This window comes from Barbatula barbatula (genome assembly GCF_947034865.1).
Source record: "Barbatula barbatula genome assembly, chromosome: 12".
Classification (NCBI taxonomy): Eukaryota; Metazoa; Chordata; class Actinopteri; order Cypriniformes; family Nemacheilidae; genus Barbatula; species Barbatula barbatula.
The window spans coordinates 13,355,359-13,383,331 of NC_136775.1; the positions used below are offsets into that span (position 1 = coordinate 13,355,359).

Sequence of the window (27,973 nt, forward strand, 5' to 3'; positions counted from 1 at the left end):
GATACATAATGTACAGCATTATTAAATACATTTAAATCAACAAACATGGGAATGTGTTTGTCTGTGTGTAGGAAACATGCAGAGAGATGTGTTTGTGCCTGTGTGTGTTATGGGGGGCTGGGGGTAAGGGAGATCATTACAGGACCACCTGTTTGGTGGTTTTGACAGACAGGTTGGTGTGTGCTGCTGTATCAGCAGGTCAGGCAAACACAGCCAGCGAGTGAGCAAGCGAGCGAGAAATGTAAGAAATGACAAAACATTCCAATATAAAAAAGTTACATGTTGTTGTTTAAGACACACACGGATAGAGAAAATTAGACAGAAATGAAGTTTTATACAGACGGGGAGTCCTGCTCCAATATTGCACAGTGAAGTCATTTTAACAAGAAACATTGAAACCTTGAAACTGATACTGAAACTGAAAAAGTTACACAACACTATGAGTTTGAAGGTTGTGAATGGGAGCAGTGACAAACTTTGTCCCCTGTGTGTCACATTTGTGTCGTTGTGTACTATTGGGGGAAAAGTGATGTAATCATCTTATCTTCCATCAACCCTCCCACTCCCCTTTCGGGAAACCCTCTGTGATTCATACATGTCCATCTTTGTCTCTCTGTTGTCATCCCTCTCTGCTCACCTCAGTTATATTGTGTCGCTTTGTGGCCCAGTCCTGCTTAACTTAAAATTATATGTTCTTAAAACGGCATGCTAGCATAGAAGAAGATTTGAGATCTTTACTCGCAGATCATGAAGATCTTCGGTTGACAATTATTCATAAGTTGAAATTGGGTACAAGTGAAATAATATCGAACAATGTTGAAGTTTCGTCATAGAAGGCTATGTTTTGATCACTTAAAGGGGGAAAAAAACTTAAAGCCTTTCTGAACGGTAATGTTCAATAATGTTAAATACTCAATTCTGCACACCTACAGCCTATATAAAGAAAAAAAAATTGTGATTGTCATCTCTCAAGATGTGTTCAAATAAATGAAAGTGGACATTTTCCCCCTGCAGTCTAATAGAGTTTTTCCAGATGCAATCTTCTAAATGTTGCATGGCTATTTACGTTTCCAATTTTCTTGCATTACAGCATTAAGTATGAGAACGTCACGTAAACCTGGAGTGAGTGTGCCCCCTGGTGGCCAAGTATGTAACAGCCTCCTAAGACTGCATGTCGTACATTTGATTGCATATTTTAATATGGTCACCTGTTAAAATTCACACTCTTCGCCTCACGGCTTCCTCACCAGTGGACTCCAGAAGGTTCTGTGCCTCACCCAAGTAATTAAAATCACACATCTGCTCTCGTCACCTCTGTCAACACTTTTGTCTCCGTTTCTGCGAGCTCATTTGCATGCTGTCTCTGTGACAACTAAATGTCTGAATGACTGAATGGCAATCTATCACATCAAGATTAATCCTAATCCTAAACCCCTTTTAACCAAGGTCTCCTGCACCAAATCATTCTACCTCAGTTAAAGATCTCACAATCAAGTGAAAACATTTGTGTCACACTGGATTTCTTTGTGGATCACATTGCAACAGATGAATCTTAAGTGACAGTGCATACAAAAATAATTCTGTCATAATTTCATTCAGTCAGGATCCAAATCTGTAAAATGTTCTTTGTTCTGATGAACACAGATAAATATTTGCTTTCCTACATTCTACGAAATATCTTCTTTTGTGTTTATAAGGCAATTTTTCCTACTATGGCAGTCAATGGTGGCCAAGAACTGTTGCAAGCTTTCTTCCAAATATCGTTCTCTGTGTTCATCAGAACAAAGAAATGTATACAGACAACTACTTGAGGGTGAGTAAATGAAGAGAATTTTCATTTTTGGGTGAACTGTTCCTTAAATGCCTAATGCCCAAGAAAACAACACTGTAATGACTTTTACCCATGGACAAAAAATACCAGAATGTTGTTTAAACAGCACAATAGAAACATTTTCCTGCAGGACAAACATACTGTAATGTTTCCTTAATGAGTCTTTACACCCCAGCTCAGCTGCTACCCTCCCACATAAAGCATTCCTGCTTGTCTCAAGTTTTGCTCCTGATGGAATGTAAGCATATTTCAAGTTATTTTTTAATCTGTAGCATTCTGTGCAGTGAAGATAACAGATTCTATACGTATACGACTGTCTAGAATTGGAGGCATAACATGTATTTACAGCTACAAGCCATTCATAGGGTGATTTGTTCATTTTACTTTGTACACGTCACATTAATGGAAAGTAATAAGCATTAGTAAGGGTTTGTGTTATAGCAAGCATGTAATCTTACAGTGTTCTACATGTTTTACTGTTTCTATCGCTCACTCTTTCTCTCTACCTCACACACACATACGCATTCAAACCCACACTTATAGCCACCTGCTGTCGGCTTGATTATGGGAGCCACTCTCCTTGATGCTGCCAAATGGAACACAGACCAAAGGCACATCTGAGCTGTCACTCACACATATACAGACAGCCCTGTCTAGCACAGCTTGTAAGGTCAAAGGAGGCTAAGTACATCCATGCCTAAGCACTTTAAATCTCATTTATAAATTACTATGGCAACCAAATATTGAAATTTCAACACCATATCTTTTCTACCCAGAGATACATTACACGGTGAATGCTAATACAGTGTAACATTATAAATCTACATTACCATGCTTATTAAAAAGTAAATACGCTGCATTCTGACAATGCTACAAATTGGTTTAGTTTGCTATCACTCAGGGCAGAATGTTAATGCATAATTCAAAAAACATTATGCTCCTCTTAAAGTCAATTTAATACTAAACTTCTCCCAAAGTCTTTAAAACAGCAGGGATCTTCGTAAATAAGAAACTTTTTTATGAGAAAAAAGTTACAAGCGTTTGGATTTGATACATTTTATTCCAAATCCCGTGAAACAGGTTACAGAAAGTAGGCTGATTAATATCTGCCATTTCATTTTTAAATAGTGTATTAAATATATAAGTGATCTTTGACATTACACACATTTTATATATTACATTTCAACCATAAATAAATAATTCTCCTTGGTGCAAAATTGTTCTGTGTTTAAAACAACTGAGCAACTTTAAATTGTAACACCGAATCAAATGTTTAATAAATGTTTAATTCTACCATGAAATGAGCTCAATAAATAACACTGAATCCTTCTGACTATATGTGAATGTAAAAGTCATTTGCAAACAACTTTGCAAACCTTGAGCAGCCGGACACAGTATTATATGTGCTGCTGTGAGCCTAAAGCAAAGTACAGTCCACAGTTCATCAGGAGGACCATCAGAAAAAGAACATCAGAGTGTGGTGTAAATAATGAGATTCAATTAAAAAACAAAATTTAAACAACAGTATTTTAGATTAGCCCAAAGTGTCTGGTGCGAATGTTTTTGTTACATGCCAAGTCTACTTGAGTTTATATACATTTAGGATATAAAAAATTGCTTTATGAACCAGCTTTTTAATTTACGGAATTGGTTAACTAGACATTTAGTTAACTAATGTTTTAATTTGTTTATGTGATCATTCAGATACTAATGTGGACACCAGACATTTATGTCTGACATGACACAGTGAAAAGTTCAATATTTAAATATTCAATATATAATATTTGAACTTAAAAATCTTTCTGCTTTGACTTCTAACAGCTGTAGATTCAGAGTCCACATGAGAAGTAAAACTGTTTTGTCCAGACAAAAAGCATAATTTCTAGCTACATAAATAGCAGGTCCCTGAAGAAGGCAAAGGTTTATGAAATAGATATACATTTGAAATAAATGAATAAATATTTAAATAAATTAAGAGAAACAAAAGGATGCATGAACAAGGAGCACAACAAATTCCTGAAGTCTGTTCACATTATCTGAAAGTGTCCGAAATGTAAACTGGGGATATATTTATAGATCAATCTATCTGATGTCATTCCCTGTAACTTTAATTAATAATATAATAAATAATGATAATTAACATGATATCACACCCCTGAGGAAAGATGCTGTGCACAAGCAAAAATAAAAATACAACAATAAATAAATAAATAGATGATAAATGTAATTCAAACTCACTCAAGATAAGGAATTAAAACATAAGTGTCAGCTAAATAATTGAAGCTTAATAGAATCAAGCTGGGTTCAGTCATCAAGATTTAAGTGGAATGAAATTTGAGACTATAGCAAAGAATCAATACAGAATCAACAAAATGTATTTACATCAATGCTTCTTCTAAAATGTTAAACCTCCATTTGTCATGCGACTCATTCACCCACTGTGTCACTGTCAGTCTCCACTTCAGGAAGCGTCGAGCTGTACCACTCCGCATTCTCCTCTTGCTCTTCCTGTATACCAGTGAGGGAAATCCCTGCCCCTACAGTTTTCGTATTCATGTCCATCGCCTCCTGCTGTTGACCTTGGTGCTTGCGCTTCATGTGACGCCGCAGCGTGTTGCGCTCGGCGAACCGCATGTGGCATATTAAGCACTGAAAGGGCTTCTCACCTGTGTGTACTCTCTGGTGCCTCATTAGCTCTCCGGACTCCCGAAAACGGCGAGGGCACAGTTGGCACACAAAGTTTCTCTGACCCGTATGGATGTGTTTGTGTCGCTCGAGATGGCTTGATCGTTTGAATGCCTTGCCACAAAGTTGGCATACATGGGGTTTGTTTTGCGAGTGCGTGATGGAATGCCGTTCGAGGTCCGAGAGATAGTAGAAGACCCGTGGACAGTACTGACAGTAAAGAATGCGACGTGGACCTTGCATGTCTTGGTTCGGCGAGTTATTCATGGGAAATAAAGGTGACGCAGGACGAGAGGGTGAGGTTTCATTGATGATGGCGCCTAATGAGTCTGTTTGGTCTACTGAGGTAGACATAGTCTGGTCATCACAGTTTGTCTCTGTTTCATGGTTTTTAATATCATCGGAATCTTCAGAATGTGAGGAGGGAGTAGCGACCGATTGCGTTTCAATATTTTGAGCATGGCTTTCATTTTTCTTCTCAGCAGACACGGCTAATCTGAGTAGGGCCTCCCGAAAAGAAGTGGGCATTGGCGAGTCAGCATAGGCATCGGTGCAGGATTGCTTGCTCGGACTTGTAGAGATCACTGTGGAAGTGCTGGAGGAAGCAGTTGATGAGGTAGGGCTAAGAGGAAGATTAGAGGGGCTATTCAGTCCTGAGATGTCTGTAACTGTGGCAGAGGTAACCGAACCGGGGCTGAGAAGTGAGGGATGTGTACATAATATAGATCTCAGGTCAAGCGGACAAGGAGCTAGAGGAAGTGCAACAGTGGAAGTGGAGGAAATTTGAGATAATTGGCCTGTTGAGGGTGAGCTTTGAGTCGAGGATACCTGAGGAGATGACAAAACAAGGAACACGGAGGAGGTCTGCGCTCTCTGAACAGGTAAAGAAAGGGTGATTAGGCCTGGATTACTCCTAGAGGCTGGTGAGGAAAGTGACTGAAGCTGAGATGGAGAAAGAAGCAGAATGGGAGTGTTTGACCCTGTAGTATTAGCCACAATCTGGACGGGAATCGACGTCAAGTCGGACACGGCAGGTGAGACAGGGTATAAAGACTTTGACTCGAGGTTTGGAACAACTTGTGAAGCTTCTACTGAAGAAACAGGACCTAGAGACATATTTGGACACAGTGGATTTGCATTGTCCGTAATGCTCTGGACATAATCTTCTCCTTGCCTTGGATTTGGATCTTCTTGTTCGGACAGCTCCTCAGTGTCTTGTGAATTATCAATCTGTGGAACTTTCTGTCCATCCGAGGTTAGTGTATAAGGAATGCCCTGATCATCTATAAGTAGCGTATCCATTGGATCTGGAGTCATTATGTTGGTAAACGCAGATGTTGGCATGACGGAAGGACAAGGGGAGGATAGATGTCCATCCCAATGCTGTGAGAGATATGTATGAGCATCATTCGATGGAATCCAGCAATTTTCATTATGGTCCTCTTGTTCCACTTCCATGTGCTGGGGCTCATCTTCAATTTCATCAACTTCCATATGAAGCGAACCTTCATATTCAGGGTCCACCACCCATTCACACTGCCTCTCTTTATTTCTTTCTCTCTTTTTTGGTAGGCTTAAATCTAACACCTCATTTTGTTCTTCCAAGGAATATCCTTCACTTGTTATTGCCTGGGTCCCTTTGATATCAAACATCTTGTATCCTCCATGATATAAAATATGTGTTTTATAATCTGTACTGCCATCCTTAATGTATTCTAAACTTTTGTTCTGTGCATTTATATTTATCTCCAGCGTCCCATGCTTTTCCACAACCTGTGCCTTCTTCTCACGCTCCTTGTTGCTGTGGTTGACTTTGGCAGCTGTTGGTAGTTTGTCATTTTGAAAACCGTCTTTTAAAACCGATTGTTGTTTAACCTTGATTTCTAATAAATCATTGGTTGAGATGTTCACTATTTTTGTAGCTTTGGTTTTTATTTCACAAATATCAGTACCAAGAGCCTCAGACTCCGTCTTGGGTATCAATTGCAAGTTTACTGCCAGACTCCTTGTGTTCTCCTCAAAAGTAATGACTTTATTTTTAACACTCTTATTTTCAAGAGGAGTTGCCTGGTCTGATTCTGAACCAAGGAAATTATTTGGTGAGCTCTTCTTGCTGTAATCCTTTACAACCCCAGTCTGATCTTGTGATGGAACAAAAAACACATTAAGGTTGACTCTGTCTTCAGTTCCCACAGAGAGCCCCTCATCTGATACCAAACACTTTCGACCTTCAGACATTTGGCAATCTTTGGTTGCAGCAAAATCGGTCCACCTAAAATGTGGAATGGCCTCCCCTATTCTGTCCAATGCACAATGTTTGCGCCTAGCAACATCTGTACATTCAGCAGTAGAAAATATATCATATCATTCCATATCCATGCAGTAAGTCAGTTTTTCATAACCTGAGAGAATGATGAAATATTTCCTGGTAGGGCCAAAGGACCTTGTTGAATCCATCTACATGGCACAATTTCCAGTTCCATGCCAATCTGATCTAAGTGTAGATTTTCATCCATGTTTCTGGTACTCCCTTGAGCCAGGACCCCCACTCTTCCAAGGCATCTAAAAAAATAAAACATGAATGCATTGTAAAACCAACAATTGTCAATACTATACATAGTTGCTTGTTTCACATTATTCTGGGGCTGGAGGTTTGTTTATATAGGTTTCTTGTAGTTTTGTAAAAGCATATATTATATATTTTAACTATATATTAAATTTGTTTACAGCCGCGCAAAAAACTTTTTTACAGGTATGCGTTTAGGTAAAATGATAAGTTTTCTGTATTTCTGTAAAATACAGACAATAATTCTTCAAATTTCAAATAAAAATATTGTTTTCTTTTGCATTTATTTGCAGAAAACGAAGATTTTAAAAAAGGCCAAAACCACAGAAAAGATGCGCTGTATTTTTTCAGACCTCAAATAACTTAAAGAAAAGTTAATATTCACTTTTAAGCATAACAACAGTAATATTTATACATAGGAAAAGTTCAAAAATGTATATTTTATACAATAACCTCATGTTTCTTGCCATGCTGTTAGTCTTTCATGTTGATGTTGGATGGCTTTATGTCACCCCTGAGGTTTGATTTTGCTGGAATTCAGCAGACACTGGACTGGAATAGCCACAAAACATCTAGAAATTATGATTAAATTGAAATTTGGAGTGGTCTCTTAGTTTTTTTCTCGCAGCTGTATTAGAAACCCTGGGGGATTACAAACAAATGGATGATGAGAACGTTTTGGTGTTACCAGGAAAAATAATTTCATGATCTGTCATGCATTCTATATAAGTAAGCATCCATGACTTTACATATGTATCAAACAGACAATGCATTCAAACAGAGCAAGCAGAGGAGGCGATATAATACATCTCGAAAGAAAATCTGTAAATACATAGCCTACTTTAGGGACACTATTATTATCATTATCCCTGAAATAAAATTATTTACTGTACCTTTATTATAATATATCAATAATAGTATAAACGCTTCAAACTAAAGTTTAATTTACCATTGTTTTATATACTAATGCCTAAAAACATTTAAATACAGGTTATAATTATAATCTTCGGGGGAAAAGAAATAACATACATAAAGACTTGACATTGTCTTCTGCTACATACACATACTGTAAGTACAGTTACATTTAACTAATATCAGATTCTTTACACAACAAGACATCATTGATCTTCACTAATATAATTCAATTCCTTACCAGTCCTTAAAAACAGATAAACTCATCCTTTTCCTGCACATTTATGATTATAGGCTAAAAGCAAATGTGTCAAATGTCCCTTTTTGAATTAATGACTTGTACAATATGATTGCAATTTGATATTAAAACATTTTTTGTTGTATAAACACAAAACAGCGTATGTATAAGAAGCAAATAACCATAACACTATGACATAAGCAGAGAAGTATAATTCCCATCAATTCTTTAGAAAAAGAGAGTTTAACCGGATACCAACGTGTCTTAAAACAGATCTTTTTTTAAGAATTCTGACAAATAAACTTTTTTCCTGTAATATTTGCAAATGTGCTCTTAATAGCGCGCCGCTGTGCCTGTCAGTAATGTCAAATGCTGAAGTGCGCGCGACTGGCGCGCTGTCATGGTAGCAGGTCAAGTCCTCCATCCCTTGCTTTTCATCACAAATAAAGCATGTTCATATGTCATCGCGCGCGGCTCAGGGTTTGACACCAACGTCCATACACCGTCCATGCAGCACTGAGGGAAAGTAAAGATCAACACGGGGACATTCGACGCCATTACGCGTCGGAGGTCCGTTTACAGAATGAAAAAATATGGGTATGACCAAACACCGCGCTTTGATGTTTGTGGGGTCCAGACATCGATTCGAACCCGTGGCATTATACGACTCAAGTCTTTACCCGAGTGATTTCACCATCAATAACGTATAAATTAGAATTGAATTTCAATTTCTCGCATATTTTGGTCAAAAGCACTGACTGCCCTCGAACCTGCGACCAGCCATTTTATGCGTACCGAGGGTTCGAACCGGTGACAGCGCTCAGACACAATGCTGCCTTAGAAACCTCACTGTAAACTTTGAAAGACAACCAACGCTCTCTAACTGCTACTTACAATAACACGTTTCTTCTTAAACGCCTAAATATATTTGCACGCATTTCTTCGTAATAACTAAAATATTGAATATGAAACTGTTCTCACCCCACGAGTCAGCTCGCGCAGGCACTGACTGGCCCGACCCTTAGATACTTCCGGAAGACCAAATATGAATGAATGGCTGGGCGGAGAGGTTGAGCGCGAGGGAATGGGAGGGGGAATGTCGTGGTGTAGCAGTTTTCTGCGTCCGACCTTAGACATGGACGTGATTTACATTTTGGGATGCAAATGTGTGTCGACTGGCAAAATGACAGGAAGATTGATCTATGACACATGGGACCTCTCACTAAAACTGTGAAAACATGACACGCAAAAAATCCAGAAAGGATGGTTTTCATTAGTGTATGACATTAATGATGATTTTTGGCAAATGCACATCTTAATTGTCGAAACATGTGATTCTTTTTAAATGTATTATTATATACTAGCCTACTATATAACTTTTCATAAGATTCTCAAAAAACCTGGAACATGACACTACTCATAGTATATGCATCAAAGATCACAAGTATATTAAGGAAATATAACACATTAATACATCAATCAATACATTTAAAAACAACAAACATTTCCAGTTTCTTTATTGTCAAATCTTACTGTAATATTGAGCTGAACACATAATTGAAAATTAATTCATCGCTCAATGGAAAGTACAGGATCATTATTGATAAAATTATTAAGCTTATTCTTTTCTGTTATAATACTCCCAGTTCTACTTTATTCTGTATATAATCTGATCAAGCAGTCCAGTCAAAATGTTCAAAGCTCAAAAGTAGTGTAACTAATAAAACAAAAAAATATCATATTAAAATAATATTTGAAATAATATTTGTTGACTGCATTTTAAAATAGGCACAGTTCAAAGCATTTGTTGAATGCATCATTTCAGAGTTTGTTTTGGCCAGTTCAGATAAATACACATCTGAATCAAAAACAACAAAATAAAATGAAAAATAAACCATGCAAAAAAAAAACACCCCCCCGACTCTGTTTAAGGTAACTTTGTCAATGCAACATAGAAAATTGAGGAAAGCGATATTAAAAAGGCATAACTGTAAGATCCCACTAGTTGGGATCCAGTCATACAGTAAGTTTATGCATCCATAATTTTTATAATGTCATCTGGTGAAATCTGTTGATTTGATGAGTTCACTGAAGGTCAGCAGGGTCACACGCATTAATCTCAGAGATCAGCCGATGTGGAAAGAGCTTGAACTGTAGCCACGTCGGGTCTAGATAAGATAGACAAAAGAGGGACATGCAGTGCTGTTTCATAATGGGTTGCCTGTATTTATGTGTATGGATGTGGTTGTGTGTGATGATTTTTGTACCAAGATAGCAACTAGGTGCCATAAGCTGTCCATCCTCACAGACTTCTGTGGCGGTGAAGCTGCACTGCTTCTCAGGATGTTGACAGAAAAACGTCACGTTCTCTCCATGAGCAACCACACCATCCGTCAAATCATACGGCCAACGCTTTTCTCCGCCCACTATTACCCTGCTCCGTTGTGCTGGGACCGGACAACGGGCTGATCAGAAGAAAAAAGGTACAACAAGGGAGGAAATAATGAACAGAATTATAAAACAAATTTGTCATCCTGACATAAGTATAGGAGATTTTATTTTCAGTAGAGTTCATCAGCTCTGATGGTGTTGTGTTGTTTATTTGGCTGTCTCAAGTGTGCGTTACTGTTACCCCAGCTGAAAATACCAGCTTTCCTTACCCCGACAAGCAGGCACTGCACTCCACGTGCCATTAGGTAGACAAGTTACTTGATTTGGCCCATCCAACAAGAAGGTCTTCTTGCACAGGTAATAGATTGTGTTGCCCACCTCATATTCAGCTCTCTGGACGGCCACCAGGTGTCCACGATCAACCTCCTTAGGAGGAGGACAAAACACACCTGAGAAAATACATGTGCACACACTTACAGTCGGCCTTCCAATAACAGATAATACAACTTTTTTTATTACGTTTATTATTTTGTGAAGAAATGAATGCATAATTTGTGATCATTTTGAGCATTAACTTTACATTAAAAGGAGTTTAGATCCTAAAAAACACAAATCTAAATCATACTGTAGTGCAATGGTTTTTGATTGGTTGAATATAGAGTCTTTCACATTTCCCGGCATTACATTTTAATGTGGTTTAGTGCAGTTGATCTCAATGTTTTTACTTCAAAGTTCCCCCATTATCAACAGCAATATTGAAAGGTCCCCTCAGCAATTTCTTCCCAAAACAATATTGTGGAGGTTCAAAGAAAACATACTCTATTTTCATAACAAAATGTATAATAAACAATAAAAAAAACTGTTGTTTTTGCTCATTTTAGTGCTTGCATTGTCTGATTTAAAATAATTTGAAGTCATTTGAGGTATTCTGGGAAGTTTGTTGAAGAAGCCCTCTAGTTGATAAACCTGTTGTTGTCTGAGTATGAGCTTAAAAAGATGTTGTTCCAACAGATGGCAGTATTGCACTAATGGATTTGAGTCAATTCCACTTAAGAATCAACTCTGCTACTACACACACATATACTGTACAGACACATTACACAAAGTGTCTCATCCACCTACTCAAAACCCCCACACAGTCTTTATTGCTCTTCTCTTGCTGGCTCGGTACCTCTCATCTCTCTTTCATTGCCTTGCAACATGGTGCAAAAGCATATGAAGATTGCTTTAAAATGTTTAACTTCCACGCAACACATGCACAGTAACATGGGTAAAAATCTTTTGTTAGCCCTTCTCATGTGAAGCATGCAATACATTCATTGTGGAGCTAAAGTCTGCAGGCAAGTGGACCTCGAGAGTCAGAGTTGAGATCCCCTGGTTTATTCAGTCACTTACGGCTACAGACGGGGTGAGGGTACTGCCACGTCTGGTTCTCATGACAGATATTATGGCTATGTCCAACCAGCACATATCTGTACAGAAAAGAGGACATGTACTGTACATATGTGCATAAAATCAGTCACAGTTTTCTTTTCAATTTGATCTGTTTCTCACCCAGATTCACACCGGTACTTGATGCTGGATCCAACAGCGGCACTGCCCAGCACGGACATCAAATCATCGTCAGGCAAGGAACAGGACGCCTCAGGCACCCGAACCGTCTCTTCTGTACGACCTCCATTCTGGGAGGCTGGTGGAAATATCAGAATATAATACTTTTGAGTATGTGCAATGCAGATTGATATGTACATTATGTTCAGTGATTACAATACACTTCAACTTCAATATCATACTGTATGTCCTTGCCAAGCTTTAGTCTAAATGCATTTGTAGGTCAAACAAGAATGGATTATGAAAGGACGGAGATATTATAACCAACATGCCTTTGATGTTCTGCATCCCTGTGGTTGTGACAGGAATGCTTGACCCATTGCATTTGAGTAGATAAGGTGTGACCAGTTGTGGACCGCGTGTTTGGATATTATGGAACAGGTTCACAGGTCATGTGACTGAGCGAGTAACCAGATGATATATGGACGTGTGCGCTGCATTTTTACTGTTTTGTCTGAAAACCTATCTGGAACAAGCTATTCTCACATTCCCTTTTGAGCAGTTGAGTCACACATTTATGTATCAAATCTCTCTCCCTTTTTACTAGGATGACTGATAAACGGGGGGAGGAAATCACACAGTGAATTTGACCAAACACGCCGAACTTCCATTGCACATCAGCTCAGCTTGAGTGCAGCTGAACTTTGTGTGTGAATCTTGTGCATCTACATGCCTGTCTCTGGCTGTTAAATGCGCTGTGAGTGCAGGAGAGAATCGCAACAGGACAGTTCCCTCAGACCCCAAACGCCCACATCTCAGCTCTTTGACAGCTTATTCCTAGAAATACCTCACATGTTACTTCAGGAAATGTGTGTGTTAATGTGTGGGAATGCTGCAGGCTGGAGCTCGGCCGACTTACGCCTCCTCTCCTCAGAACCGGGGTCTTTATAATAACCCTGTAGCTGGCTTCTCATTGGTGTATGGATGCTGTGACCCAGGTTCACTGGCTCTAAGCTTTTTGTTCCATAAACTATTCATGCTTCCTAAAACATATTACGCATGCACATATCACACATATTTTTCAGTTTTTCTGCAGTCATTGTTGACTCAATCATGTGGAGATAATATTGCTGCTGTGAAGGCATTTCCCTTGCATTGCATAATACTGACATAACTTTACAGGCAAGACAAGGTCATTCTGACCTAGCAAGTACACTGTATGAAATATAATTATGCAAATAAAGCTTGATATCATAGAGAAACTATGTTTTATGGCGTTTTGAAAATTGTACTGATGCTTTTGCAGATGGATGAAAAATAATGTGTAGAATCTACATGAAAAACATCAACTTTCTAACCTTACTTTTTTATTTAAAATGCTTTTCATGAAATATGGTTATTAGCCAATGTGCTATAAACAACCTGTTTTATTATGATCTGTTAGACGGTTAAAATCACTAACAAATAAATAAGACACAAAATGTAACAGTTTCAATGTTTAATTCTTCCTACTTGTGCAAACAGGCTCATCTCCACTCCACTGCCGGTCACCTTGGCAACGGCGTATGATAACTTCCAACCCATTCGGCATGGTGTACCCAGACTTACAACGGACCTCGAGCAGAGCGGAGAAAGAGGGTGAAGGGGAAAGAAGAGCTACATCAAAATGGTTACCCGGTGGGAGAGGCCACGGACACGTACGACCTGTTTACAAAGAAAAGTCAAATTTAATGAAAAATTTTCTTATAATATCCCTGGAGTAAAAATTGTCTGACTTTATTTTGCTGTTACACTGTAAAAAATTATACGACTATCCCTTTATGTAACAGTCTGATGCCACAAGTGATTATTCACAATTATACGATGGTCTGTCTGAATACTCAATTTCGATTGGCTGGAAGGTGTCCATTAAGTAAAGGATCATACACAGCTAGCCATGCATTAAAGTATTTTAATGCACGACGTGAAGGCGAAAAACCAGCTGACACAAAGCGTCTTCAGCAATGAGGGAGTACATCGTGGTTTTAGAAACTCTCGTAGTTTCACTAGGCAGAGACATGCACAGTGCAGGTACTTTACACATTGCTCTCTCTCTCTCTCTCTCTCTCTCTCTGTCTCTCCATTAAAAATAAATGCTATAATTTCTTCAAATAAATGCAATCCTTCGGCTCTACTTTATCTCTGTGTTGCATTTAAAGCGGACGGAGTGCCAGAACCAATGAGCCGCTACTGACGAAAATAACTGCCATTTTCACCCGTCTGATCAAAAATTGTTCAGTACATCAATAACAGCTTTATCTTGTTTTAAACTTGGCAGATGACCATGGTATAAGCGGGATAATGCACGAAGTGGAGGCGAAAAACCACCCACGCGGCAGTTGAAAGATTTTGATTGATGCAGCCAGTCACAACCATTTTTAACATTTACATTATCAGATGTGTTAGGGGGTTTCTAGCTCTGACCTGGAGCAACACAGCTGAGTCCACACTGCCCGTCACAGAGACACTGGCGCTTGCTGCCACACTCTTTGTCTAGTAGGCACTTTTTTGGGCATGCTCGTCGTCTTTCATTACCCAGGATTCTCTCTGGGCACTGTTCCATTGCCTCCACTACCAGATATATAAGCATAAAGAGAAATATAAAAAATGCATGATACACATTTGTATATGCCCACACTCAAATGAGACACTCAACACACTTCACATACAGGTGGGCTGAAACACACTCTTTCAGGCAAGCACACACATTAAACTGTACAGATGTCTATTGAACAATTGAATCCTTGCCATGAAATAGCAGGCAGTTGAGTGTTTGGCTGTCTGCCCAAGACACCATTCTCTGAGCTGAACCAGGTGTACTGTATACACAATACATCTATATAAACCTGACAGTGATCGATGAACCATTTACAGGCTCTTCATAAAATACAATAAAACACATCATAATAAAAACATTTAGAAGTGAAAGAGTTTACAGTAATCACAAACCAGATCACACACAGATACAGGAACTATCTATAACAGTAATCTGTAAAATTCTAAACAAATTTGATTATGAAATTATTTTGACCTGAAAGGGAATATAAACAGTGTACATGTGTGTGCCATATTTCATGGGAAGAAACAAGTATTCTAGCAAACAGCTTGTCAGGGCACGACATGTAAAAAGGGTGGAGATGGTGATAGAGACATGTTCTTCCACATCCATCATACTAAAACAGCAGAACCACACACTTTTGACAATGGTTTTATTTTCCCTGCACTATAACACACATTTTAACAAAGAAATCGTAGAGTAATAAACCCAGAATGTACATGATCACTTATTTTTTACAGATTGTACAATAATGAAAACCTCATCAAAACAATAATGTGATGACGAGAACTAATTTGTGACTAAAAAAAACGTTATATTTTTGTCTTTAAAGTAGTAAAATACATTTTAAAGTTTGCCTTAAATTTGCAGAATTGCCACTTTATCAGCCAATTTCTTCAGGTCTCGCCCTGATATGCTTTTGAAACAGTATTGAAGTAGTTCCCATGTATTCTGGGCCCTTATTGGCTGACCATTCCTCATTAGTCCAAATTATCCATTTCAGAAACATTTTGTCAAATAAGATTTCTTTTTGCTAATAAAAAACATTTTTTCAATAATGTTTTTGTCTACAAAAATCATTTCAAATATATAAGCAGATGCCTTTTGATCATATAATTTGTAAGATCACAAAATATATTTCAGTCAAGTGGTTCTAACTTGTGAACGGTAGTGCATGTACTGCACAATATTTTCCGAACATTTTCAACAAAATGTCACCAAACAAACCAAAAACCACACATAAGATCAGTCATTCATTTGATCAAATCAATATAAAAGCTACCCATAATCCTTTACACCTCCCTGACACCCACATACAGCAGAAACAGGCACACAGCACTCACCTGATGCTACGGACGGGCAGCTGAGGGCCCACACACACAGAAGACAGAAGAGCAGAGATAACTCCATCTCTCCCAGCCACTCACTGCAGATGTTATGAAAGCGGTAGCAGGACAAGAAGGGGGAATATAAAGATGGGGGAGAGTCTAGAGGAGGGGGTACTGTGATGGTGAGGGAGGAGTGGAACTGCGGTAAATGCGAGAACACACACATCTGGATCATATTGAGTGTTTTGAATGGTGAGTAGAAAAAAAGACCTTTCACCCAATTCCATTGATGCCAAATGAGAGCAAACATTCACCCCCACATTATATGACGGGCCACATGGATAAACTCTTGTCCACATACACACGCGCCCTGCCAAGTCAAATACTTGAACAAAGCATCTGCTGGACAGTAAGAACACACCCACCTCACGTTTACCCCACACATAATCTTGTCAGAGAAGAGCACAGGTCCTCGTTAAACATCTCAGCATCCTAATGCATAAAGGAAACTGCTTCTCGTGCAAGAGTAAACACACAACACTTTAACAAATAAACGTGACGGCACTCCATCACAGAGCGACCATCTAATCCAATAAAAACTCAACATGTTCAGGATAGATCCCCTTATTTACATGTACATCTCACCCGTTTGATAAATGTCACACTGGTCACACACCTGTTTGTCTCATTGTCTCTCTCAAGGATGAATGCAAACATCCACATTTGTGTTTGTTGTCTGTGAAGCATCAGTATCTCTTTAGGAAAGGTTAACTTTTGCTTTTAAACAACAGAACACTAAAATAAATGCACTTTGATGGCCAGCTTTGATCTTACTCTGTTGTCTTTGGAGGATAGGAAGGGTCTAAAAGCTACATAAACTTTGTATATAATGATTGCGTAAATTCATAATAAAACAAAAAAAAGTTTTGTGACAAATGTTTAAGTACCATGATCCCTGCCAGTGCTCTGGATAAAGATTCACCTGTGCAATAAAGTACATCTGTTGCCAATGTTCCTCTTTCCTTCTTTTTCTTTCTCTTTCTTTCTTTCTTTCTTTCTGAAAACTAAATCGTACTTGAGACTTTTTGCATTTTAATTTTGTTTTGCACCTGTCATCGCTGCCCTTCTGAAACCTTGGATGTCCGAATTCAGTTTTTTGTGAAAAAAACCCACTTTATTTTTTAAATCTTTAAATAATGTGCTTTAACGTTGACTAGCACATTTTATTGATAAGATATTTGCAAAACCCAGTGACAAAAAGATGACCAATATGAACGATTTATGGTGAAAAATAGAAATCACAATATATGAAGATACAAGGTTTCAGATGGACAGCAGAAACATATTGCTTTGAAAAATTGGTCTCCAAGGTCCACATCCTCTTCTGGACTGCAATAACGGACCTGTGTTTGAGCTGGGCACATGAAGAATGTTCTACTTACCACATCAATGTTCAACAAGCCAGGGGCATCTACTGTATATGTGGTGCTTTTTTACATGCAAAGTAAAATTAAAGAACAAGCATCTTCCAGTTTGGCACTATCAGATACATATTTAATTATAAAACATTTAAAATAAAGGGCGTAGTATATGACAGAAAATAATCAGCTTTTTATGTTTAGTGAGTAAGGACAATTGTTTATTTGCGGTCTTGGAGAAAAAACTACATTCCCCTGCATTACTTTGGCTAGGTGCAGTGCTGGTACACTGATGCATTAGGGCATTTGTACATCAAAAAACAGAGTCACATCACAAGAGTCATCCACATGTGGAAGTGCAGAAAGTGAGGACAACATTACCCAAAATTCGTCTGCATGAGTATACTGTCACTAATGAGAAAACAGTTTGCAGATTAAGGAGCAAAAAGGAATTTGCCCAAATATCTAAATGCACAAAAACAGAGAAAACAAGCAAATGTATGAAGGGGCTCTGTACTCTTAATGCTTACTAAAAAACAAATACTTGGGGGAAATCAAAATTCTTGATCACCAAGGGTGAGTTTTTTCAAGTATATCTCAGATATATAAATTGACCTGCCTGTGGCAACACTTCTACAGCTGGTGTTGACAATGAATGCAATAAAGAGGAAGTGACAAAATCTGTACAAGAGACCTGTGTATTCTCTTTTAAAAGAACATTAAAAGTATACAATATCAAGGAACACAAAACAACAACAGAAATTATTCATTCATCGTATTTGTAACAGTAATAATGAACAATAATAATGACCAGAGCCGTAAGTCAATATTATAATAATAACAATTCATAATATGCAATGTACTTTAATGGTCATTAAGGAAACAATCAGGAGTGACCGGAAAAATTAAGCGCCACAAAACAAACCAACAAATGGATTTTGACTGATTTAGTGATCAGATTAAAAATAATTCCAATACAGATAAAAATTCTAAATCATTCCCATACAAGTGAGACAGCTCATTGGCTTGAATATGTTTGCATATACAGGTGCAAACCAGCAAAAAAGCAACATACTTTTGTATTCATATCAACCGGTTTTGAAATGCAAATTCCTGTACATCCAATACAAAAAAATCATTCTATACAATTAGACGAGAGCCCATTCTTTTAATCCAGAGAGGTCGAAATGTTGTTTTTGCACAGCAAGAACAGCCTCCGCAAGTTCACGTGAGATGTTACGACGCACATTGTGCTGCTGGCGCTCAGATGGCTCCTGGTTGTTAGATTTCTTTGTGTAACCGTGAGTCAGATACTAAACGAGTTCACATGAAAGATACCAAAGAGAAAAAAAAACTGGAAAAGTCCTATTCACCTCACATAAGAAAATGCCAATAAAATGTGTTGTAATTAATGCAAGTCTTCATTTGTCTGACTCAGTTTTTCTTTGAGTATAACAAATGGCAGCAGTAGAAAATGGTTTGTCCGAAGAGTTGAGATGCACCTGTCATTGTCCTCCATGGTTCTCAATCATCTGCTAAATCAGGTTAATCAAAACATAAGTGCTTGAATAAATGTATATTAACAACATTTTTATACAAATTTATATCGTCTCATTATTTAACAGTTAATTTCTAAACTCATTTTTGCTCAGATTAATGAGCTAATACCTCAACCAAGAGCTGATTGTTTCTAACGTTATATTACAAGTAAAACCTCAATCAGTTTACTCTATCTCTGTTTCTGCTTAAAACCCATCTCAAAGACATAGAAAATATATAAAATTTTAAAATGTTCCTTTTCCCATGAATCATATTTCTATCGTATAAAAATATACAACTCTCCATAATTAAAATCATTGCCATTGTACCCTACAGAAAACAAAAATGAAAGAGATGATAATCTCTCTCACTCCAGTCTAAAAGCTCAGGTCTTATGCCATCTTTATAAATCAATTCCATATATTGGTTGCACTTCTCTGCATCCTCTGTCTTTATCAGAGTCATCATATAAATGTTCATTGTGTTCTCAGTCTATCATCTAATATCCTACAGATCTTATCTTCTCCTCACTGATCCAAATGGTGGCTCTCGTATTTGTTCAAGATGTTCCGGCACCGACCGAGCTCTTTGCGCATATCGGCTACTTCCTGTCTGAGTGCAGCGTTCTCACGCTCGAGGAAGGCAGCACGCACTGAGATCTGGTTCTCCTTCAGTCGACGGGCATCGCGTGAACGCTTCGCGGCCTCGTTGTTCTTGCAACGCCGACTCCAGTACTTATCATCCTTGAGGAAAAACAGAAAAAGAAAAACAGAGAAAGAAAAACAGAGAGGTTATAACAAACTGTACCTATTGCACAAAGATTACATTTGAAAATGTTGTTTATGTAGGATTTAAAAAAAAAGCCACAATCACAGCATTCGTATCTGGGAGTTGTGTATTGGTGTGTGAGTCAACGTGTACAGTAGTCTCAGTAGTCACAGCTGTCGCCTTCACAGCTGTGAATGACATTCCAGTGAGAAATGTCTTTGAACCATTAGAAGGCCTGAGGTTCGTTTAGGACTACACACAAAGTGCTGCTGTGGTTTTGTGGCTGTCACAAGTCCCAGACACTGGGATGTGGTTCACACTACTCTGTCGAGAGTTATAAGCAGCAGTAAGATCTCATAAGAAGATCTTGCACAAATCTTGTGTTAAAAACTCAATGAATATAACTTGTAGTTCCTACAATGGTATATTTTTACTTTTTTTAAATGGTATTAACTCATTTAAAATGTAGTACTTGTAGTACTCAAAAAACCTATAAAAAAAACCCGCGTGCCAGCTTCCTTTCAAAAGCTCACATTTAACATAAAATACAACATCATAAAGGAATGTTGCTTCCTGTTCAAGTATTCAAATCATTTTCTCCCAGAGGAGAGGTCATATCTCTCTACACTGTGATTCAATTTGACTGCTGTGCCCTTTATACAAAATTTGATCTGATGTATAAGCGAATCAGAGTTTCCAAGACATCTGCTTCAATATTTAGACATGATCACACAAGCTAAGATACCACCCATTCCCCAATGAATTAAAATGTGAAAATGCGAAAAAATTAATCTTACATGCTTTATAAACTCTCTCTGCTTAATAATATTAAAACTATGCATGTAATAAACCCGACCCTATATGTAAAGGGTCCTTTTTAACTTTTGTCTGTGTTTCCATTAAATTATGAAGTTATGAATTTAAAATTGGAATATCCAGCTGGTTAGCCCTGTTTTGCCGATCAGTGAGGCAGCTTCATCTTTTTTTAATGCACATCAAGGGATTTATTCTGTAAATGTGTTACCATCTTAGTTTTTGCACATTAATTCTTATTAAATAAAAAATGATTTAACTCTTTTGCACACATTTTTTGAATTTGACAACATCTTGGTCTTTCCATACACCTTTTATATGTGATATCCCAAGATGGGCATAAAAATATGTGGATTGAAACAGATACTGAGAAGCGATACTCTCTTCTACTGATGCAAATATGTTCAATATCGTTTTCACATAAAGCTTTTGTAAAGGCCCGCTACCAAAGTAGGAAAAATTACATTGGTAGTGAAAAGTGCCTGTTTGTTTTCCTACATTCTTCAAAATATCTTCTTTTGTGTTCAACAGAAGAACAAAGAAATTAATAAAGCAATTTTTCAGACTTTGGTAGTCAAAGCTGGCCAGGAAGTATTTCGTTACAAGCATTATTTCAAATATATTTCAATGTGTTCATAAGATTACGGAAATATATACAGATTTAATTGGATGATGAGTAATCTTTGAAACATATCATTAGATTTATGAGCCAAACAGTTCACATGTTCATGTTATGTAAAGAGGCACTTGCAAAAGTCAGACATACTGTAAGTAAACAATAAAATTAGCAGGAATAATTGAACATGTTCCACCAGTAATTAATTAGTCAGAAACTACATTATGTGTCACCAGTATGAGAAAGTAAAATAACAGTTTGTATTATGTTAGAATTATATGGATTGTGACTATAACGTGATACTGCATGTTTATGGTGGAGTTCTCACCTTCAGGTCGTTAGGGACCAGCATCTTACGAGCCTTTTTAATCATGGGCTGAGGTTTGAGCTCTTCCTCGCTGAAGCAATGCCTGCGAGGGTCAAAGGCCTCCTGTCCAGGCACACTTGACAGAGCAACATCCGCAGGGTCAGGGTCAAAGGGCAAGTTGTTATTGTTCATGATGGGCGAAGCAGGGAGTGGTGGACAGGTGGTGGAGGAAGGTGAGGGCGTCGGCTCCAAACTACCTGGTGGTGTATCTGAATATAGAAAGAAGAAGGCGCCTTGGTTAAATCAAGTAACTATGTATATTATAAGAATGATGTCATTTTCTTAAAACAGTACCCAAAGTGGCCACATGAGGACAGTATGGCCCCAAATCAATGATTTTCTTGTATTTCCACTGAGCAATATTTGTGCTCCAAATTATCTGATTTAAAAAAAAAAAGAATAACTACTAGTACTCTAATAGCGGTTTTATTTTATAAATTAATTGAATCCTTTACATAGTATGTATAGCGATTCTGTATTATTGCAAAACATAAGATTTACCAGCTCTTAAGGCTGTAGAAACAGACTGAAGTATCAAAAGCCTAACATTGATACATTACATTTATATTACTCTGGCACATGCTGCTATCCAAAGGGGCTTATGTGTAGCCAATGCAAATGGCTATACATATTTGTCTGTGTAGGGAGACGAATCCATCACCTTGCCGTTCATTATTCTCAATTGGGCCACAGGAATCATAGAAAGCTAAAATATAGAACTTATATCCCACTGGCACACCGACACAAAACCACCACATACACTCATACCAGGTCCTGCATGGAAATAATATAGACTAGAGTCCTACGCACACAAATATACCCCTATACACATTAGCACTTACAAAACATCCCTCGCCGAGTCCTCCCACACATATCGTATACAGAAGCGTTCCTACACAGACCGTTAGGCAAATCAGTTTAATGCTTCTTTTATCTTGCCTAGCACAGTGCCAGACACACAAAATAGACACCTTGGTTAAGTCAACTTCCCCAGTGGTCACATACATTGTTTAATGTAGTATAATATATCAAATCTGTGCACATTTGTGATGTGATGACTGTGTTGCATTGTGCTTTGCAATCACACACGAAATACATACCAATAGCCTTTTGATCTCTCTCTATCTGTCTTTCTCTCTGTCTGTCTATCACAGCTACTCCAGAAATGTAAACAAACATCTAATCGGAAGTACAGTATCGAGTCACACTGAGTCATTCCATCTCAATCTTTCAATCTCTCCCTCTCTTGTACTCACACACTCCCACACACAGCGCCTCTGCTGTGCTCCTCCCCTGTCCCCGCTCTCACTCTGCCTCCGCACGTGACGGTGTGTGCGCACATGGACCAAGCGTGTGAGAAGAGGAAGAGATTTAAAAACATTCCAGTTCAATCACACACACGCTCTCGCTGCCTTTCATTCTTTGGTTTAGCTCACCTGTCTCTCCACACTTTATTCTCTCACTGTTTACTTACCATCCTTTCAGTTTCATTCTCGGCTATATCAAAAAAAAAATTTTCCTCTCTTTTGACTCACTCTCTATTTATTCACGTGTCTTCTTTTTCAGCCACGCAAACATCACAATTTCTTTATGTTCAACCCCGTCCCATTCTTTACAAGCAACAAAGGTATACAAAAACACGAATGCAAATCCCTAAATCACCTTTTATTCAACCCACGCCTCACACAAACACACAATCCAAACGTTTTGGATAAGAAACGTACATAATGTTTAAATACCTGTAAAATACGACTCACATCTGTTTACAAAAAAAGTGCAGTCGCACACCCTGTAATACTCACTCCCCAAAAACGCCCAAAGCTCTTAACACACCAGGTATAGTGACGTGCACATACACACCATTAGCATCTATCCAGTCACAACAACATTCACACCCACACCATTAATGCTCTGAAACAACAGCAGCACACACCCAAGAGATAGCCCGATACTTAACAACTCACACACAAGCAGAAATTCAAGGGGAATTTAAGGAACAGAATAATGAAGATGCTTAAAACGTGTACACCTCATGTGGTGCCAACTGGCCACTGTGGACTTTTTCTTCATCTCACACACGTAATTTTCTGAGCTACAAAAAAAACTCACTGTGCAAGCAGTCTGCAGCTCCCATCATGCCTTGCGGCGTGTGCATGTCCAGCCCGAGCAGCGATGGCGAGGAAGAAGCGGTGGTGGATGACGGTGAGGAGGAAGAGGAACAGTGTGGGGGGGAGGTGGGGAGGCACTGGGAGCCCTGGTTAGGGATGGCAGACTGAGAGCTCTGGGATGGTATCTGAGCGGAGGTGGAGTTGGATGTGCTGTGCATACTGCTCATGCCATTCTCCGTCAGAAACTCTTCAAGATCCATGTACTGCAACTGGAACAGACCACCGTCACATGGCAATGTTCGTTCCCATAGCAACGGGCCCAGGAAGGAATTGTTGTTGTGGTTAGAGAAACTGCCCGTGCCTGTTCCGTTGCTGTCAGCAACTAGTCCATTGCTGCAGCCGTTGCGCAGAGGACAGCGACCGAGAGAGTCTTCGTTAGTATCCAACCTATCCTTACCTAAATAAAAAAGATATAACTTACTTTAATTGTAACTTAAAGTCGGCATAAAATGGAAGTTGCAGTTGGTGGTGTTGGAAAAAATGTAGGGCAGGGATTGATTTTGTCCTTTGGTAATTGATTGGATCGTTGGAAATAGGAGGCCTTGCCATTGGAGAGTCAGAGCTTCTGGGATGCCAGAGTCGGCAGACTAATTTCGGGTCGTTTAACACTATGGAAATGTTTTGGCTTAACGAAGTGCTCAGCAATGGAAAGAGGATCTGTCACGTCGCTAATATGTTACTTTCTTCTTCTTTATCTAAAAAAACACCCATGTTTGTCGGCCAAAAATCCTCCTTTTCCCACACAGTGCTATTCGACCGGAAATTAGTCTGCCGACTCTGGCATCCCAAAAGCTCACCGGCACCATCTTGTGCACAAGCGAATAGCCACATACACAGAAATTCCTCAAACAGCAATTTGCTTGAAACTGTCTGTTTTTGTTCCTATAATTCACACATTCATACTGTCATCAAACCTACAACAACGTTTTGCAATTAGCAGAAAGTAAATGATCACGACAGAAAGAATACTATACTGTGTGTACTTCAACCGGAGGAAATTATTTATAATTTATCAGCTTTAATATTTTGGCCAGATTATATTATCGGGCCCATAACGTTAACATTAAAAACAACAATTTAACTACAGTAGGGCAATACACAGGAGACCGTGTGACATTCGCAATATTGTATTGACACGCAGTGGAAATAAATCGTCTGTTGGTGTGGTTATGCACAGGTCTGTAAACAGAATGGCTTAGCCAATAGATGACCTTAAAGTACCTAGGTGGTTCGCTAAGAGGCTGAATAGCCCAGCCCTGTTTATCTCTTCATCTAAATCCCATGTGATGTCCTGTTTATTTGGTATACTCTGGAATTACACATCACCCTGCCATTTTACACAGTTACAAATAAAAACGCAACCTAATGATGAAACAAACTAGACTGCTGACTATTAACGTGACATTTAGTCTAACCGAAAGGACACGAGTATAAAGCATAAAAAACGTTGAGACGTAGGGTTCTTGTCAGGTGTGTTTTCCTCACCCTTCATTTCACAACAGTCTTTGACGCGCTGGTCAGCCTTCACGGGAAGTTGCAGGAGAGACTTTAAGTTTGCCGTGGAGTTGTGCCCTCCTCCAATCGAGCCTCCTGCCTGGCTACTGTTACCGAACTGGGGGCTCGCTCCAGCAGAGGGCAGGTCCGGGGGAAGGATCTGTGAAAGCGGCCTGGCCATCATTCAACGTCCGCCCGACTGAACTCCAGTGACAGGTAGTTGCTTGGATGGTTCAATTCTAAACCACCGTCGGATCAATCACATGACGATTCATAGTGGAAACAGCGATACAGAAAAGACATTAACACTTTGCCCAACTTAACAATATGTAACGTATTGCATTAAGGAAAATCTAAGCAGTTCTATGAGAGTAAACATACAGTTACATGCAACACAAGTGTTCATTCTCATTGTTTGTTACTCAGCAGTAAAGACCTGCGGCTCACGTGCGCTTAAGCATTTTGCATTACATAAACATACATTCAAGTAAAATTACCTTTAATTAAGACTGTATTTGAAGTGTGCCATTCTAAATGCATCCGACTGTAGACTCGTCGTTTAAATACAAATATGCATTCCCAATATTTCCAGAAAGTCTCGGGAGCTTTTGTGGAACTTAAAAAAACAAGTCCACCGTTCAACAAAAACAAATGAACTGGACCAAACAATCCCAGCAGTCAACAACCGCGCACGTACAAAACCGTACGAATAAAAATCCAGTGGTGCAAACAATAACTTCAATAGTCCGTGCACAAATAATAACGGAGCAACGAAACTTTCGTCGTCTCGCAAATAACGAATGAAAAAAAACACTAAGCGTTGCCGAGTCGATTTCGGCTGCGTAGTGCTATTGGCTGGATGCTGTCGTTATTATTTTTATTCAGTCACTCGCTTTTCCCACTGTGGTAACCTCCTTCTGTTCATCCGAGTGTGTTGCCGCACGCTTTGAGCTCGAGCAGTCCGGGCTTTCGCTCAGCTGGAACGAACACGGGCCACTCACGTGACGTCACACCCCCACGGGCAGAAGCGCGAAGTCGGCACAGTGGGCGTCACCGTTTCATATTAATAAGACACGCCTCCTCGTGACAGGCACGCTTCTCTGGGGTGGACAGCACTGATTAAAAACAAATCGGTCGATAACTTCATTCCCAGCTTTCCCGATGACGCTTGTGTCCCGCAACAAACACGAACGCGTTGTCACTTATTCGCCAGAAAGCCGTTTAAATGTTTTAAAGACCTTAAAAAGTATAACATATAAACACTAATTTCCTTTTTAAAACAAGATTGCGTTTTAAGTCCTTCTTGTACTGTTCTGCATGATTATCAGAGAGCTGCCATTTGCCGTGGAAAAATGTCAAGCGAATGAGCACACTTTTTCACTTCAGTAGTAATCCGCGGGAAACGTGAGCGTGAGTCCTAGAGACACATCTAATACACGTTGACTCTCAGAAACAGACGCGCTCTCCAGGGCACATGGTGTTCGCACGCGGAGACGCGCCTGAGCTTGGCGTATACATCGCAGCGATTGGCTGAGCGACAGGCAAACTCCTCCCTTCTCGCCGCGCCATTGGCTGCTGTTGAGAATAGCGCTCCGCCCATATATCCCACCGATGCCACGGCCGCGTGAGAATTCTGAAACAGCGTGTATCCAGGCGCACACCCACAAAAGATTCAGAAATGAAGGAAACAAATTTGCTTACGGCTGAACCTGGTGAACCCGGCCTCACGAGTGTATCAAAGTATTATAATGCTTATTCCAGAGTCATTTGTTTCCAAATTAACTGTTACACGTGTGCTTCTCGGTGATTTTTAAAAACAGAAAATTGTATTAATAAAGGGTTTCTAATGAAATCACTGTTTTCAAACAGCAAAAAATATGAAAAGACATCTGCTGCGGTTCATTTTCCGATTCAATCTTTACTGTTCTGTTTGTCTGAAAAGCAGTAGGCCAGTATTCCTCTCACATTCATTCCATGTCTCCCCTCACGCGCACACTAGCACCCAGTGTACTTGTTTTCCTCCCACTAGCTGCGTTTAATCTATTTGATAGGTGCACTCCTGAAACTCCATAGGATCCCCTGCTGCCACCATCTGGTGAACATGGAAAATAGCAGTTTAAGGCTTCAGAATTTTGTGTTCCACTGAAGAAAGTTTATATAAGTATGAGCAGTTGATAACATCATTTTTAATTATAAATGGCACACAAAGGTGTTAATTTCTGAGTTTTTAACTGGGAGAACGTAGACACATACGTAAAACGTGGGAGCATAGAAGACACCAAATGGATCGCATGGAACACAATCAGTGATGTATAAAGTACCTAAAAGCAATACTTGAGTAAAAGTACAAATACCTTGCCATAAAAACACTTTGATAGAAGTGAAAGTAACCTTTAAGAATAAGACTTGAGTAAAAGTTTTAAAGAAAGAGATAAATATTATCCTTAAGTATCAAAAGTAGTTCTTAAATTTAATCTACTTAAGTATTTGAAGTAAAGTTGAAGCAAACATTGTTAATAAAAATGTTTTTGTAGCCTAAAAATAAAAAACGGTGCTTACATAGATATTTACAACCTTGAAAAAGCTCTCAAGCTCAGTAGTTATATCTGGAACAACAGGTTGCCAAATTGCTAAACTATCAAAATTCAAGTTCAGAAACCACATCTTTATAACTTGACTTTATAAATAGTTC

General features: G+C 38.8%; 3 protein-coding genes across 3 annotated transcripts; all 3 read right to left on the reverse strand.

Annotated features, from left to right (window-relative positions):
• Positions 1–4,121: 4,121 nt before the first annotated feature.
• LOC306901901 (uncharacterized protein) lies at positions 4,122–9,273 on the reverse strand. Its single transcript, XM_079470089.1, has 3 exons — positions 9,214–9,273; positions 7,536–7,724; positions 4,122–7,078 (listed from the first exon to the last, which is right to left on the reverse strand). The coding sequence occupies exon 3, from the start codon at positions 6,752–6,754 to the stop codon at positions 4,259–4,261; it is 2,496 nt and encodes an 831-aa protein (XP_079326215.1). The 5' UTR covers positions 6,755–7,078; positions 7,536–7,724; positions 9,214–9,273; the 3' UTR covers positions 4,122–4,258.
• A 380-nt stretch (positions 9,274–9,653) lies between these two features.
• On the reverse strand, positions 9,654–16,304 carry ntd5 (ntl-dependent gene 5). Its single transcript, XM_079469101.1, has 8 exons — positions 16,114–16,304; positions 14,638–14,784; positions 13,687–13,878; positions 12,178–12,313; positions 12,019–12,095; positions 10,893–11,072; positions 10,500–10,697; positions 9,654–10,400 (listed from the first exon to the last, which is right to left on the reverse strand). Exons 1-8 carry the CDS (start codon positions 16,178–16,180, stop codon positions 10,318–10,320), a joined length of 1,080 nt encoding a protein of 359 aa, XP_079325227.1. The 5' UTR covers positions 16,181–16,304; the 3' UTR covers positions 9,654–10,317.
• Positions 16,305–17,155: 851 nt separating this feature from the next.
• dbpb (D site albumin promoter binding protein b) lies at positions 17,156–27,303 on the reverse strand. The gene is made up of 5 exons (XM_079469454.1): positions 25,779–27,303; positions 25,273–25,520; positions 23,729–24,184; positions 21,581–21,828; positions 17,156–19,798 (listed from the first exon to the last, which is right to left on the reverse strand). Exons 2-5 carry the CDS (start codon positions 25,463–25,465, stop codon positions 19,583–19,585), a joined length of 1,113 nt encoding a protein of 370 aa, XP_079325580.1. The 5' UTR covers positions 25,466–25,520; positions 25,779–27,303; the 3' UTR covers positions 17,156–19,582.
• Positions 27,304–27,973: the final 670 nt, after the last annotated feature.

Bases quoted from the DNA above. Each gene is read 5' to 3' on its own strand.
- LOC306901901 (XM_079470089.1), bottom strand. From the start codon at position 6,754: ATGTCTGAAGGTCGAAAGTGTTTGGTATCAGATGAGGGGCTCTCTGTG.
- ntd5 (XM_079469101.1), bottom strand. From the start codon at position 16,180: ATGGAGTTATCTCTGCTCTTCTGTCTTCTGTGTGTGTGGGCCCTCAGC. The intron at 12,096-12,177 runs GTGAGAAACAGA...TTTTCTGTACAG, and splicing joins AAGTACCGGTGTGAATCTGG to ATATGTGCTGGTTGGACATA. The intron at 11,073-12,018 runs GTAAGTGACTGA...GTATTTTCTCAG, and splicing joins CCCTCACCCCGTCTGTAGCC to GTGTGTTTTGTCCTCCTCCT.
- dbpb (XM_079469454.1), bottom strand. From the start codon at position 25,465: ATGATGGCCAGGCCGCTTTCACAGATCCTTCCCCCGGACCTGCCCTCT. The intron at 24,185-25,272 runs GTGAGGAAAACA...TTTTTTATTTAG, and splicing joins AGACTGTTGTGAAATGAAGG to GTAAGGATAGGTTGGATACT. The intron at 21,829-23,728 runs GTGAGTTTTTTT...TTCTATATTCAG, and splicing joins AGCTGCAGACTGCTTGCACA to ATACACCACCAGGTAGTTTG.